Source organism: Prionailurus viverrinus, chromosome C1 (genome assembly GCF_022837055.1).
Source record: "Prionailurus viverrinus isolate Anna chromosome C1, UM_Priviv_1.0, whole genome shotgun sequence".
NCBI lineage: Eukaryota > Metazoa > Chordata > Mammalia > Carnivora > Felidae > Prionailurus > Prionailurus viverrinus.
The window spans coordinates 136,202,189-136,217,306 of NC_062568.1; the positions used below are offsets into that span (position 1 = coordinate 136,202,189).

General features: G+C 36.8%; 1 protein-coding gene across 3 annotated transcripts in view; it reads right to left on the reverse strand.

Moving 5' to 3' along the window:
• Positions 1-15,118, reverse strand: part of BTBD8 (BTB domain containing 8) — a 122,592-nt gene that overhangs the window by 41,357 nt on the left and 66,117 nt on the right. For all 3 annotated transcript variants that reach the window (XR_007154974.1, XM_047872146.1, XM_047872147.1), the window contains exons 6-9: positions 12,551-12,631; positions 11,234-11,330; positions 4,180-4,268; positions 3,636-3,738 (exon numbers count right to left, since the gene is read on the reverse strand). Coding sequence is in view for 2 of the 3 variants with exons in the window: in XM_047872146.1 (XP_047728102.1) it covers positions 3,636-3,738; positions 4,180-4,268; positions 11,234-11,330; positions 12,551-12,631 (370 nt within the window). In the remaining variant the exon portion in view is untranslated. The remainder of the gene's footprint in view (positions 1-3,635; positions 3,739-4,179; positions 4,269-11,233; positions 11,331-12,550; positions 12,632-15,118) is intronic.

Sequence of the window (15,118 nt, forward strand, 5' to 3'; positions counted from 1 at the left end):
ATATGAAAAATATATTAAGTTACTGTTTCTGAAAGCCTGACTATTCACAAAGAAAGATATAATTTCAGGGGCACCTGGGTGGCTCCAATTTTGGCTCAGGTCATGATCTCACAGTTTGTGGGTTCGAGCTCTGCATTGGGCTCGGTGCTGGTGGTGCAGAGCCTTCCTGTGATTCTGTCTCTCCCTCTCTCTCTCTTCCCTTTTCCCACTTGTACTCTCTCTCTCAAAATAAATAAAAACAAAAACCTAAAAAAAGAAAGACATAATTTCAAAATTTCAATTAAACTGCATGTTCAGCTGCTCTGATGTCATCTTTTCATCTGTCTTAAAAGTAAAAAACAAATATTCACAAAGCTTACAAAGACCTGATTAGAGTTATAAAATCAAAATATTGTTAACAGAGGGAGAGGCATCATATGAAGGGCTTATTCTTCAATTAAACTCACATACTTACCACTTACTAAAAAATCAAACCTTTTTTTAATGTTTATTTCTGAGAGAGAGTGTTCACGTGAGCGGGGGAGGGGTAGAAGGAGAGGGGGACAGAGGATCTGAAATGGGCTCTGCCCTGACAGAAGAGAGCCCCATGCAGGGCTTGAACTGAGGAACTGTGAGATCATGACCTGAGCCGAAGTTGGATGCTTAACTAACCAATTAAGCCACCCAGTGCCCCCCAAAATCAAACTTCTTAACAAGACATTCAGTTAAGATCCCTCCCAATCTGGCCTTAGCCTCTCCCCAGACTTATCTCTTCTCATTCCAGTTATAGCAGAATATTGGAACTGTCTGTCTCCAGGTCTCTGGTCACAATTTAACAGTCTGCCAGGAATATCCTAATGTACTTGTTTTATTCTGAACTTTTCCTCTAGCTTCAGGTTCATCTCAAATTACTTCTCTCATCCTTCTAATCAGAATCAATTGTTTTAACCTCTGTGATCCCATGTACACACCTGAATTTTAACTTATACTTATTCTTTCATTTATTTACCTATTTGAAAATATATACTGAGTTGCTAATATGAGCCAGGCACTGCTCTAAGGCTGAGGCTACCAGGGTAAATTAGACTGACAAGGAACTTAATATTAGTACTCATCATAGTTTAACTTGTATTATACTTAGTTATTTAAATGCCCATTCTTCCACCAATTTGTGAGATGATAAAGTCAAGGTCCACATTTCTTTCAAGAAAAATTTGCCCACAGTGAGCACCTATCATATTATCTTTAGAATGGCAGCAATTGGTTTTAAGATCTGGCTTTGGGGGTGCCTGGGTGGTTCAGTCAGTTAAGCGTCTGACTCTTGATTTCAGCTCAGGTCATGATCTCACTCACAGTTCGTGATCTCTGCGCTGACAGCACGAAGCCTGCTTAAGATTCTCTGTCTTCCTCTCTCTCTGCTCCTTCTCTGCTTGTACTCGCTCTCTCTCTCTCTCTCTCTCAAAATAAATAAACAACAACAACAAAAGATATGGCTTTGTCATTTACTGACATTTTGAATTTGAATAAAGCACTTCTGATTCTCTTTTCTCATATGTGAAATAGAGGTTAGAGTACCTGTCTTACATAAAATTTTAAAAATGCCAAGTATTTTTTGAACTATAAAGGTCTAAAAACGCCCACTAAATAATAATAATAATAATAATAATAATAATAACAACAACAACAACAGCAGCAACAGCAGCAACAGTAGTAAATGATGTTTCTACTTCTATGAAGCTGAAGTATAGCTGGGACATGGTTTGCCTTCATGAACAGGGAGTAGCTATTCACTGACCAAAGAAACGAATGCAAAATATTAAGAAACTAAGCCACAAAGTCCTTCATTAGCATAAATATAGATTGAGATTTATTTTTTGCTGGCAGTATTTCACCAGCTGATGGCCTACACTTATTTTCCCAGTTAGGTTTAGATGTATCTTCTATGTAACCCAGTCTGACGTATCATTTAGGGTTCAGAGAAAGAGAACCGCTAGGAGTTAATTGTATATATATAAAGGAATTTGTTACAGAGATTTGACCTTATGTAATCGTGGGAGCTGGTTAAATGGTATTTGTAAATGAAGATATAGTTTGAAGACCACAGGGAAGGCAGCTGATATGAGAAGAGAGGACAGCAAGGACATACTAACACCAAGAACACAAGCTGTAATCCACAAGGATGGACTCATTTCAGTTTTCACTGCCTACAACCTGGATGAAATAGGTGTCCTTCAGGCGATGCTGGTACTCTTCATCATGGAGGTAAACATATCTCTGGCACAGAGGTAAGAGCAGCCAAAAAAGGACACAGGGCATGGTGGAGCAGATATGGCCTGGCTGCTGTTTCACGTCCACAAGGTGAGCCAGTAAACAAGCAACATGTATGAGATAAAAGTGCCTGCCCCAATAGTCCTGGTGTTAAAAAAAAAAAAAAAAAAAAAGGCTGCTGCTTCACTTTTACCCTCCAAATCTCATGCCAAATTGTCCCTTGTGGCCACTCCAAGTGGAAACATTCAAAGAGGGAAATTCTGGGAAACAGTTTATCTGAGCCAAGCTGACAATGTTACAAAATCACTGCAGTCCACCCCTGTGGGCTTGGCACCCATACACATCTCTTTAAACAATACTTAATTTCAAATGGAGACAATAACAAAGTTATGCTTTTGCCTGACATGGTGTAAGTATCCTGTATACAACAAACATGCTAGCCTTTCCCTGTAAGAGGATATAAAGTCTTTATTTTGTCTTTGGGAAATATTTATTGTTCTTCAGACTGATTCCCACTCCCCTTTGGTATCCTGTAACTTAAATATGGAGATATAAAATTAACCATTATTAACAGGTCTTATATTAGATGGTAGAGATATGAGACAGTGGAAGGAGTATACATAAACAGTGGTTTATGTAAACAAATATTCATATAAAAAGGGGGAATTAATGTTTATATCATAACTACTAGAACCTCATTTCTGTAACTGGTAACCTGGTCATGGCTGGTATTTATCAAGCCAGTTGTTTCAGGATGACAGAAAACATGGTAACACCAGTGAAATCATGAGCCAGACTTGATTTGCTGTGAAGTGAGTTCATTAGTCATAAGTGATGCTGTGTGAAACACCACGATTATGGAAAAGGCATTCTGTAAGACCACGGATAGTGGTTTTAGCAGAAATACTGGAAGCAAGGAAGGCATATCTGTATTTAGAGCAAATGTCTACTCCAGTGAGAACACAGCACTGCCTTTTCCATGATGAAGTGGTCCAATATAATTAACTGGCCTCCCAAGTAAATGACTGGTTCTCGTGGGGAATGTTGCCACAGAGAAGTTTCAGCACTGTACCAAATCTACCTTAGTGAGTAGAAATCCATGTTGTTGATACCAATGCATAACCTCCATCTGTGGCACCAGGCCCCCTTTGTTCATGAACCAAAATAGTGGTTCTGCTTCTCTGAACCCTAACTAATGAATTTGGTAGAGGGGAACAAAATCTTGAGGACAGGTTCTCAACTGGTTCTGGGTTATCTGAAATCGGTTCTCTCATCTTGTTTTTACCATAGAATTCTACATTTATGTTTAAAACGTTGAAAGTACCTACACAAAACTGAATAAACTTTTTGATGACAAATACAAACAAGGGTATTCAGTTTATACTTACTAAAGACTGAATCAACATGTTAAGACAACTTTTCTGAATCTCAGGAGGTACATTTGCAAAACTTCTCTCAGACCAAAACCTTGCAAAATGCTTTACAATCCACCTGTTAAAAAAAAATAAAAGAATCTCAAGTTAGAGAAATGAAAATATTTTGGATTATAGTATTCAAATAACACTTTTATTTTCAATGATATAAGTTGTACATAAATATATGATGACTAACTCTTACCGTTAATTTTGTGAACTCTATGATGGACTTAATTGTCCTCCCTTTTCTGTAAACAAATATTTTAATTCTACTTTAAGTTTGATGCATAGCTTTTGACATAAATAACCATGGTTAGGCTAAAATAAAATAGATCCCAAGCATCTTGAATAATATCTAAGTCAATAATACTTCTCAATTGTTACAACTAGTTAAGCATTAAGCTCCCTACAATGTACCCAAGAAAACAGGCCAATTCCAAAATTTCCCAGAAAATTACAAGAATAGAAGAACAAAATCTTTATGTTAATAGTATTGACACTACTTCAAATCACTTACTTCATGCAGTCAGCAAAAAGACTGTCCACTCCAACTGAATGAGCAATAATCAGGCATTCTAATACAGACGCCAACGTTCTGGGAATAGGCTAAAATTAATAGAAAACACCACATGTATTCTTTTTCAACTTTCAGAGGCTAAAAGTATTTGGTTCATAAACATGATCTGATTTGTATACCTAAACTGCAGAATAAATGTGCATAATTCAAAAGTCTATTCTTGTAAAACAGAGTATCACTAACAACCTTTAGTTTTATAGAATAGCATTTGAACTCTCTCAGCTATCAGAATGAACACAGGTTTTATTTTAATTTCATTTAGCTTATTTTTTACATTAAAATGGTGTAATTTCTAGCACATCACACTGCAATGCAACCATATGATCTAATCTGCTTCCTGAAGTATAAATATAACTCTAAGTGCATGTGCAATGGGAAGTCCTACTCTGACCTCAGACAAAATGACAGAAATTAGATCATAATTATATAATGTATTTTTAAAAGTTCATATATGGAAGTAATTAAAACAAAAAATGTAGATATAAGTAGTGACAACAACTCATTGCTCCTGGTGTTAAGCCTCTTTGCTACATATTGCCCATATCACTTATTTTCAAGTTTGGATTATTTTCTAAGCATATCTATTGCCTATTAGGGTGAATAGAGTTCAACTTCTCTTGGTACACATTCATTTGTTGTAATGTGGGGTTTATATACTAAATAAAGATCATCAATCAGCCAATTGTGTATGTGGTCTCTAAGTGTATCTTTCTGAAGATCCCTTGCTCTCAGAGAAGAGCAAAGCTTCTTTAGAATTACACCCAGGGTGATCTTTCTAATAAGGTTAGTGATTTGCAACTTTTAAAATTATGAACTGCTATTAATTTGAGTTTCTAATACACTTCTCCTAAAAGTATTACATTAGTGTTCAATAAATTGAATGTAAATATTTTGCTTTGTATATGAACAAACTGGTTATTCCCTTTGCAATAACTGGAGGTACTCTAGGCTATTCTAAAATAAAAAATGGTCAGTTGGTTAAGAGTCCAAGTCTTGATTTCGGCTCAGGTCATAATCTCATGGTTTGTGAGTTCGAGCCCCACACTGGGTTCTGCACTGATGGTGTGGAGCCTGCTTGAGATTCTGTCTTTCCTTCTCTCTGCCCCTCCCCAGCTTGTACACTCTCTTTCTCTCTCTCAAAATAACAAAAAAAGAAATAAAAAAATAAAATAAAATAAAAATGGCTATCACTATATAGATGATGCAGTGATAATTCTACCAAGTTAAATAATTTGGTTTTCTGAACCACTTCAGACAAGAGTATCAAACTCTTGGGAAGAAACTACTGGTATAAACATAAAAACACTCAGAAGTCTAAAAAATTATAAAAGTAAACACAAGAGTTAAAACATCCAGGAATGTGGGGCACCTGGGTAGCTCAGTTTGTTCAGCATCCAACTCTTGATTTCAGCTCATGTCATGATCCCAGGGCTGTGCTCAAGTCCTGTGTCAGCATGGACTCAGCTTAAGATTCTCTCTCTCCCTCTGCCCCTCACCTTAGCTCATGCTCTCTCTAAAATAAAAATAAATACAAAAATAAAAAATTTAAAGATTCTCTCTTCCCTTACTCTCGCTCAAAAAAAAAAAAAAAAAAAAAAAAAAAAAAAGAGGTCCAGCAATCTAATTTAGGAATAACCAGCTCTTTACAACACAAAGTCCACTAATTGATGTATAAGAATAATTTCCATAAAAAAATTAAAATACAAAGTAATTTGCTGCTTAAAGCAGAGACTAGGGAACTATACTAGTGGGCCAATGTAGCCCATCACTGTTTTTGTGAATAAAGTTTTATTGGAATACTACTATGATGTTCCTTTACATGTTGTCTGTAGATGCTTCTGTTCCACAACAGCAGAGCTGAGTAGATGTGATAGAGAATGCATGGCCCACAAAGCCTACAATATTTGCTATCTGGCCTTTTACAGAAAAGGTTTACTGACCACTGGCTTAAAAGGTTACTTTAACTCTCTGAGAATTTCACTTATATAAAAATGCTAATTTCCAAGTATTTTGTAACAGGATGACAGACCTTTAGTCATTTTCAAAATCTGCTTGCAGAATTTGGGAAGAGATATATTTAAATCACTACCCAAGATATGTTTTTAAAGAAATGGCAAAAAAGGGGCATCTAGGTGGCTCAGTTGGCTAAGAGTCCAACTCTTGATTTCCACTCAGGTCATGATCTCATGGTTGTGTGAGCTCAAGCCCCACATCTGCACTGGTAGTGCAGAGCCTGCTTGGGATTCTCTCTCTCTCTCTCTCTCTCTCTCTCTCACTCACTCTCCCGCTTGCTCTGTCTCTGTCTCTCTGAAAAATAAACTTAAAAAAAAAAAAGAAGTGATGAAAAATATATAATGTAAAGTTCACTGTAATTCTATAAATGAAGTCCAAAAATTTTAATTGTGTAAAAGGTAAAATTGTGAAGTTAATGAAATGACTAAAGCTTGTCAGGAGTTTCAGGGCCAGTTACCCATGACTTTCTACCCAAATTTGTATTACTGTGCAGTGTGTTACAATAGGCTTATCACATGCAAGTAAGTCACTGGCAAGAAACTACATAATTAAGATCTAGAAGTTAAAACTTTTTTAAATGTTTATTTCTTTTTGAGGGAGAGTCAGAGCATGAGCAGGGGAGGGGCAAAGAGAGAGGTAGACATAGAATTCAAAGCAGACTCCAGGTTCTGAGCTGCCAGCACAGAGCCGGATGCAGGGCTCAAACTCATGGATGGTGAGACCATGACCTGAGCCAAAGTCAGATGCTTAACCGACTGAGCCACCCAGATACCCCTGAGATCTAGAAGTTAAAAATTATACTTTCAAAGATATATTTATAAAGTTATATATTATAAAAATATGTAAAGCAAAAGTTTAAAGATCAAGCAATAAAAGCAAAAATTATTCTCTCAAATATCTGTTACCACAATAAAATATATTAAAACAAGTAAAATAAAGTGAAAAAAGTTTTCAACAAAGTATCATATTGATAATCTATTTAAAATTTCATTTTCTGTTGTTTTAATGTTAACAAATATGCCTTCTGTGTTTTAAAAATCAAGTGAATTATTGTAAGTAAAATGCAAGAAGCTGCATACAACCTATGTATACTTATAAACATACTAAAAACTAGAGGCAATGGTCCAAAGACTATCCATAAAAGAGATTATTTTTAAAATGTCAGATGTATTGTATAGACTCTAAGTCTAAAGTTCTCTTTTGTCCCACAAGAGAGCGGATGCAGGATTAAAAGCGAGAGATGGCTAATGTCCAAGAAAAGACAAGAGCCCCGAATGAGGGTCCTTGCACCATTTGTATTAGGATCAGAAGGCTTACAAACATGGTGATGGATGCGCACAAAGAGGCAATGAAACTATGAACACTAACTTATGGACGCGAAGGAAAGGGGGTCTTGAAGATATTTGGGGTTAGGGGTTTGGATTAATACAAAACAAAATCCTGGCCCCAGGCGGATGGTCAGATGATTGTTAATGGCAGACAGGAAGCACCATGTCTGTTTATCTTAGCCAGCCTAGGGGATAAGACAGATACAGCAAGTAACTTCAGGGTTAACAAGACACCTTTCTTTTGTTAATCAGCTCTGCTCTCGACAGCTTCACTGCAGCACAGAGGTCTATAGCCCTATTTACCTGTTTATCTACGTTGGTCCTTCCTTCCTGTGAAAGCAGCTTTCTGCTATAGTACTAAATTGGGGGGGTGCTTTCACCCTGAATACCTAATCTTGCTTACCTCATATACCTTTATATTGGGGACATTTGCCCCCCCGTCTATTCTGGGGGCCTTTTCCCCCTACTTTATTCTGGGGGCCTTAGCCCCCCTTCTCTACCTTTATTCACCTAATCTTGTTTACCCAAACTTGGGTGTGAGCATCCTATGGCTTTGTAATTCTTTATGCCTTGTTAACCCATTGGTGCAAGCCCAGGGAATTTCTAAGCTTATTCCCGACAATGTATGAAAATGTATGATACCAGTCCTTCTCTGACTTATTTCACTCAGCATAATACCTTGCAGTTCCATCCATGTTGCTGCAAATGGCATGATTTCATTCTTTCTCATTGCCAAGTGGTATTCCATTGTATATATAAACCACATATGTTTTCATTCATATGTGGATCTTGAGAAACTTAACAGAAGACCAAGGAGGAAGGGAAAGGGAAAAAGATATAGTTACAGAGAGGGAGGGAGGCAAACCACAAGAGACTCTTAAATACAGAGAACAAACTGAGGGTGGATGGGGGTGGGTGGGGGGAGAGGGAAAATAGGTGATGGGCATTGAGGAAGGCACTTGGGATGAGCACTGGGTGTTGTATGCAAGCCAATTTGACAATAAATCATATTTTCAAAAAAGGAAAATAAAAAATAAAAAATAAAAATAAAACATTTTTTAAAAATAAAAAATAAATAAAATCTTAGATGTAATTCATTTATTGAGTAGTCTCAGTTCAGAGGAGATACTAACATAAAACTTTTTTCCCAGATAATGCTGCCAACTATGCTGTGTCAAATTCTCCTTTTTTCCATCCCTTCATGACATTATAGGCAAATTCCAGTATTTTCTGGTTATTTTTTGGAATTGAAATCAGCACAGTACTATTTAGACACCTATCTTATATCTGGCTTTACATCTTTCTCTCCCCCATCACTGATTACATTTATAGTTGGGGAAATATGGGATCAGGAGTAGAGCATGGTGTGGTCTCCTCTTGCTCCTCCATTTTCTAGGTCTAACTCCTGTGAAAGAGGGCTATGAATGGCCATATAAATAACCAGACACAGCATGGAAATAGGTTGATGTCACTGAGTTTGCTCTAATTAAGATGTTGATGGCTTTGGGGCACCTGGGTGGCTCATTTGGTTAAGCGTCTGGCTTCGGCTCAGGTCATGATCTCACAGTTTGTGAGTTCGAGCCCTACGTCAGGCTCTGTGCTGACAGCTCAGAGCCTGGAGCCTGTTTCGGATTCTGTGCCTCCCTCTCTCTCTGCTCCTCCCCCGCTCATGCTCTGTTTCTCTCTCTCAAAAATAAATAAACATTAAAAAAAAATTAAAAAAAAAAAGATGTTGATGGCCTTTGCCAATGACTCTTTAGGAGCAGACTATATGTAACCCTAGCCCCTCAGTGGATAAAGATTCTTCTAGTGGTTCATGATGCGCAGTGATCCCTAGGTGGGACACAGCATCATTTGGCCCTGTACCAGCAACCTCTAATCTTCAAAGAACCACTAAGGTCCTCTTCCCTCCCCACGAACCAGATGTAACGGGTGTGGAGTGGACTCCCCATACTTTTTTCTTTTCTTCTTTTTAAGATTTTACTTTTAAGTAATCTCTACACCCAATGTGGGGCTTGAACTCACAACACCGAAATCAGGAGTTGCACACTCTACCAACTGAGCCAGACAGGCGCCCCTACTTTTTTCTACACATGACAACAGCTATTGTCCCTAATGGCCAAACTAGTACTGGTTTCTCCCTTTAGAAATCTCCACATATGAGGGTACTCTTACTGGCTTCTGAGGCATATTCCAAGAAATTCAGGCTCTCCCAAGAAATCTCTTACCATTTTCTTTTATTCTTTAATGGAAGCTCCAAAGTGGGCTGGTTTTACAGATGTGGCATATGTCCATCTGAAGGATAAGACATATCTCCTCATTGCAGATACCCTCTATCTTTAATTTTTATTCAGATATGCTTGGATCTCCCTCCTAACTTTCACTTGGCTGGGTAGATGAGGGAAGCAGACGAAAGAGAAGGAAAATCTTTCATCAGAATTATTCACTTTCTACAAAGTTCAGGATACCACAGACCACCCTCCTTCTTCTAATTTCCTTACTTCTAGAGGCTGGAATAAATGATTGATTAAAGGTAGCTGAGGAGTTTAATGTTTCTCAGTAAACTCTGGGTGGTAGTGGAGGTGGTGCTATAGGCAACTGTTCATGGCTCTCTTTTAGTACATGGGGTGCTTCTTCAGCTGCAACTTATACAGAGGTAGGAAAGTCCTACCCAACACAAAAATATAAATTTACATGTTATTAAAATTATTAAAATTACCTAATTAAAATGCATACAATATATACTGCTGCCTCAGGTACCCAATAAGAAGGGAATATCGATGTACAACAACTATTTTAAGATTTGCTTTTTTGTTGATTATAAAAGTAATAATATATGATCACTGTAGAGAATTTAGAAAATGATTAAGTACATAAAAAATAACCTATAGTCACAGAGTAAGTTAAAACATTAGATAATCTAAGAATAATGTACAAAATGGCATCTGTACAAATGTGTAGTAGGAGATCTTTCTTTAAACAATAAATTTATGTTTATATTAACTAAAGTTAAAAGTTAGTATTCATACTCCAGTTGATGAGAAGAGAAATATATTCCATCTCAAGTAGATGCTATAAAGAGAAATGACAGGAAGGAAGAGCGTACTTTCAGGGAAAAGAACAAATGAAACACTTGTGATAAATGTGGTTTTTTTTCTCTGTTTATTTATTTTGAGTGAGAGAGAGAACGCATGGACACAAGCAGGGGAGGGAGGGACAGAGAGACACAGAGAGAGAGAGAGTATCCCAGGCAGGCTCTGCAATGTCAGTGCAGAGCCCAATGTGGGGCTCGATCTCATAAACTACAAGATCATGACCTGAACCAAGATTAAGAGTTGGACGCTTAACTGACTGAGCCACCCACCCTGACTCAGTCCCAGCTGCACACTCCACCTTTGAATTATAAAGGATACTCCTATATCCTTTCAATAAACTCCATGTCAATTTTATTTTACTTAAATGATCTGAATTAATTTCTGTTTTTTTGTAAGCATATCATATGAGCTATTTCTCAACTAGAGTTCCCATTAGTTAAATTGACTGAATATTTTTTAAGATTCAAAGCACTATTCACTATCAGAGTTAAAAATCTAGTAGATAATAATGGGTGACTTTAAGCACTGGGTAAAAGATTTCTGAGACTCAATAATTACCTTCTGAAAGAAATTACAGTAATCTCTTCTTAAAATATAGATTGCTACTTCTTTTAATCCTTCTAGTCCATACATATCAGCCATATTGAGTATCTGACTAAAATAAAAAGAGATAGACTGTTAATTCTCCAATTTAAAAACTAAGGACTAATACACAGTAATGTCTTAATAATAGATAGCCTGTTTAAAAAAATAATAATAATCTGAATTATTTTAACTCTAACTTTCTGTCCTACATAGTAGATATCCTTTATGGATAATAAAAAGGACACAGGTCAAAGTTTGAAAGTACTGTCAGATGACTTGGTTAGTGGAGAATAACATGAAGTAAATTGGAGATGTTTCAAATTGCCCTCATATTGTCAGTGACATATTCAGCAAAGTCCAGGAAGCTGCTTCAAAGGCTGTAAAAGTTATAAAACTCTTTGCAAGAAATCTCTATAATAAAAACTTGGGAGGAGGGCAATTAATTGATGGTTATCATACTGAAAATACCTACAAATGACTCTAAGACTGAAAACAGTATCCAATGCCTCAGCGAGTTTCCACTGCTTCTTTCATTTGGCAAGAATTTCCAAGTACCACACTCACTTTAGGTACTTAGGAAACCAACAAGCCTTGAGGGCATGATAAAATTTCCTATAGGTTTCCAGGGGGATAAATTTCAATACTCAATCCCTGTGACTCATGACATTTTCCCCCCAAAATCATTTACTCAGTTTGTAATTTAAAAAACCAATGAATATTTAAATTAAAAAGCAGCTTTCATTTGTTTGGTATGAAAACAGCAATAGAAGAAGAACACATCCAAAAAATTGGAAGAGCAAGGTAGATTTCACTTTCTACTACAGTTTCAGTGCTTACATGGCATTTCACTAAACAGCACTTAAGAACCATTGTTGTTTTTTAGGATGTCTATAAACTAATTTTAAGGTTTTTCTTTTTACTTTTCTCTTGCTGTTTAAAAGAGTAGTCCTAAAATTTGAAAACAAAATAGTAAATTGTTCAAAATTTGATATTCAATTTTACTTTATAAAAACGTGTCGTTTATTTTCCAAAACAAATATAAGGTCTTTCTAACAAAATCTCAGTCAAATAAAGTCTTTTCTTAATCTTATTACTGTGAGTTGCTAGATCATCCTTTCTTCTAAATAAGGCGACCTCCTGTTTTTAGATACTCCCCAAATACACATGATATGGCAAAATAATGAAAGTGAAGCTTCTACTGTATTGACATTTTAAAACAAAGCTCAACAAAGCAGACACCACAAAGTATTAATACTTTTATACTTAAAATGATTTAAAAATAATACATACCCAACATTAGTTTTCTCTGGAAAGTCCAAAGTTCCTCCATATATAAAATGCATCATAACATTCATTTCTACATGGTTTATACTGCAATATAAAAGAAAACCAAATTCAAATCCAGAAATAAAGTGAAACTGATATCAACAATACACTCTATTTACTCATAAAATTTTAGCTAAGATAAAGTTTTAATCTCACTTTTATCTGAAGAGTATGTTCTTCAAATAACATCCATGCAGTTATTCCATTAATTTAAAATGAAGTATAACTACAGTTATAGATTTTTATATGTTATAAAATATTATTGGTATATTAGCAAATCACTAATTATTTGTTGAGCATCTTCTTTAATGAACTTTTAGAGTTAGAAGGGATCTGAGAGGTCCCAGTCCAACCTCTGGCTCATTAGGAAATCCTCTCCTCAGCATCACTGACAAATGGCCTCTGGTCTTCTTAAAGCCTCTGATGAACAATTCTATTCACTAAAAAGATTCTTGTTATGCTGCACAGATTTCTTAATTTGTAATACCTATCCAGCACTCTAGCTTGGCCAACATCCTTATTACAGATGAAAAGAAAAGATATGACTTAAAGAAGTAGTCTGGGGGCGCCTGAGTGGCGCAGTCGGTTAAGCGTCCGACTTCAGCCAGGTCACGATCTCGCGGTCCGTGAGTTCGAGCCCCGCGTCGGGCTCTGGGCTGATGGCTCAGAGCCTGGAGCCTGTTTCCGATTCTGTGTCTCCCTCTCTCTCTGCCCCTCCCCCGTTCATGCTCTGTCTCTCTCTGTCCCAAAAATAAATAAACATTGAAAAAAAAAATTAAAAAAAAAAAAAAAGAAGTAGTCTGGAGTGGTAACTTTACGTCCTACTGACTACTAGATCTCAAACTGATTTCATGGCCTCCTTCCTCTTTCCTACCTCTCCCAGCACCCCAGATTCAGTCTTTATTTATTTTTTTGCTGTTCCTATTTTGTTCATAGCACTGTTACAGGGCTTCTTGCATCTGGTTCATGGACAATAACCACTTATCAATGGTCCAGAGGAACCCAAGATGAGAGGTAATGTAATTTCTTTTTTCCTTTCTTCTCTGCTGAACGAGTCTGAAGATGTGATTGGGGAAAAGTGCATCTGCTATCCAATTTCAGACTTTCTTTCAGGTGGGTAGTCATAGAGGAGACACAGTAAGCAAGTCAACTTTGGCTCTTACCTTAACACATGTTTTACTACTTGAAGTGTTTTTATCAATAACAAAGAAAATGTTTTCTTACTTCATCTACTGACTCTTTCATATTATTTTGAACAGGAAGAAGTCCGCCCAAAAATCTCAGCTAGATTATCATCTAGATACCTAAATTATTTTTTTTTAATTTTTTTAATGTTTGTTTATTTTTGACAGAAAGAGAGAATGAGTTAGGGAGGGGCAGAGAGAGAGGGAGACACAGAATCTGAAGCAGGCTTCCGGCTCTGAGCTGTCAGCACAGAGCCTGACACGGGGCTCCAACTCACAGACTGCGAGATCATGACCTGAGCTGACCGACTGAGCCACCCAGGCACCCCTAGATACCTAAATTAGACCGTGAGATTCATCTTAATCCTCTCCCTCATTATATCTCATCACTTATAGCTTCAAAAATTTCTGGAAGTTAGCCTCTGCTGTCTGTTTCTCCTCTGACTGCTCTGGGAGAGGTGAAATTTTTCCTCTAATCTGTACTATGACTGTATCTTCTCTCTCATGTAAGTTTCCTACCTGAAATAATCTCTTTGCATCCCATTTCCCACACTGCTATTAGAGTGAAAACCCTTCAACAATTCTCTATTGCCCATAGAAAAAAAGTTCAAATTCCTTAGACTGGTGTATAGTGTTCTTTATCATCTGACCTCTAGTTCACCCTCTCTAGCAGCTGTTCCAAGATAAATGAACTACTCATTTCCTGCACCTGAACTACTTATAATTCCTTATACATCTATGCCTTAGTACATCCATATACTCTGTTTAAAATATTCTCTCTCTCTACTTCCTTCATCTTTCAGAAACCAGACACGTGGCTCTTTATCTCTGATTGTTTCCTTAACGTTTCCAAGGGAAAAAAAAATCACTGAATGGTAAACATAGTAATAACTAACATTTATTGAGCACTTATGAACAAGTCACTGAGCTAATAAGCATTTTGAGTGCCACTGGCTCATTTAATAATCGTAACAACTCAATAGGAGATACTATTATTAGCCTTGTTTTATAAATGAAAAACTGAAATCAAGGAACTTGCCCAAGGCCAAATGGCTAGCGATACACTATCATTTAAATCCAGGCCTACTGACTCCAAAGTATGGGCTCTTAAGCAGTACACTATACTATATACTTCCATTATCACATTTATCAGACTGACTTGTGATATCTTTATTTACACATTTGTTTCTCCTTCTAGACTGAGTCCTGCTAGGGCAGGCTGTATCTTATTTATCCTTGTCATTCTAGTAGCAACCGAATGTCAGCATTGATTCTGTACCCCCAGGATGAGAAGAATTTTCTTCCCCCACACAATATTGGAGCTCTGCAGTGGAAATCAGGGTGGGAA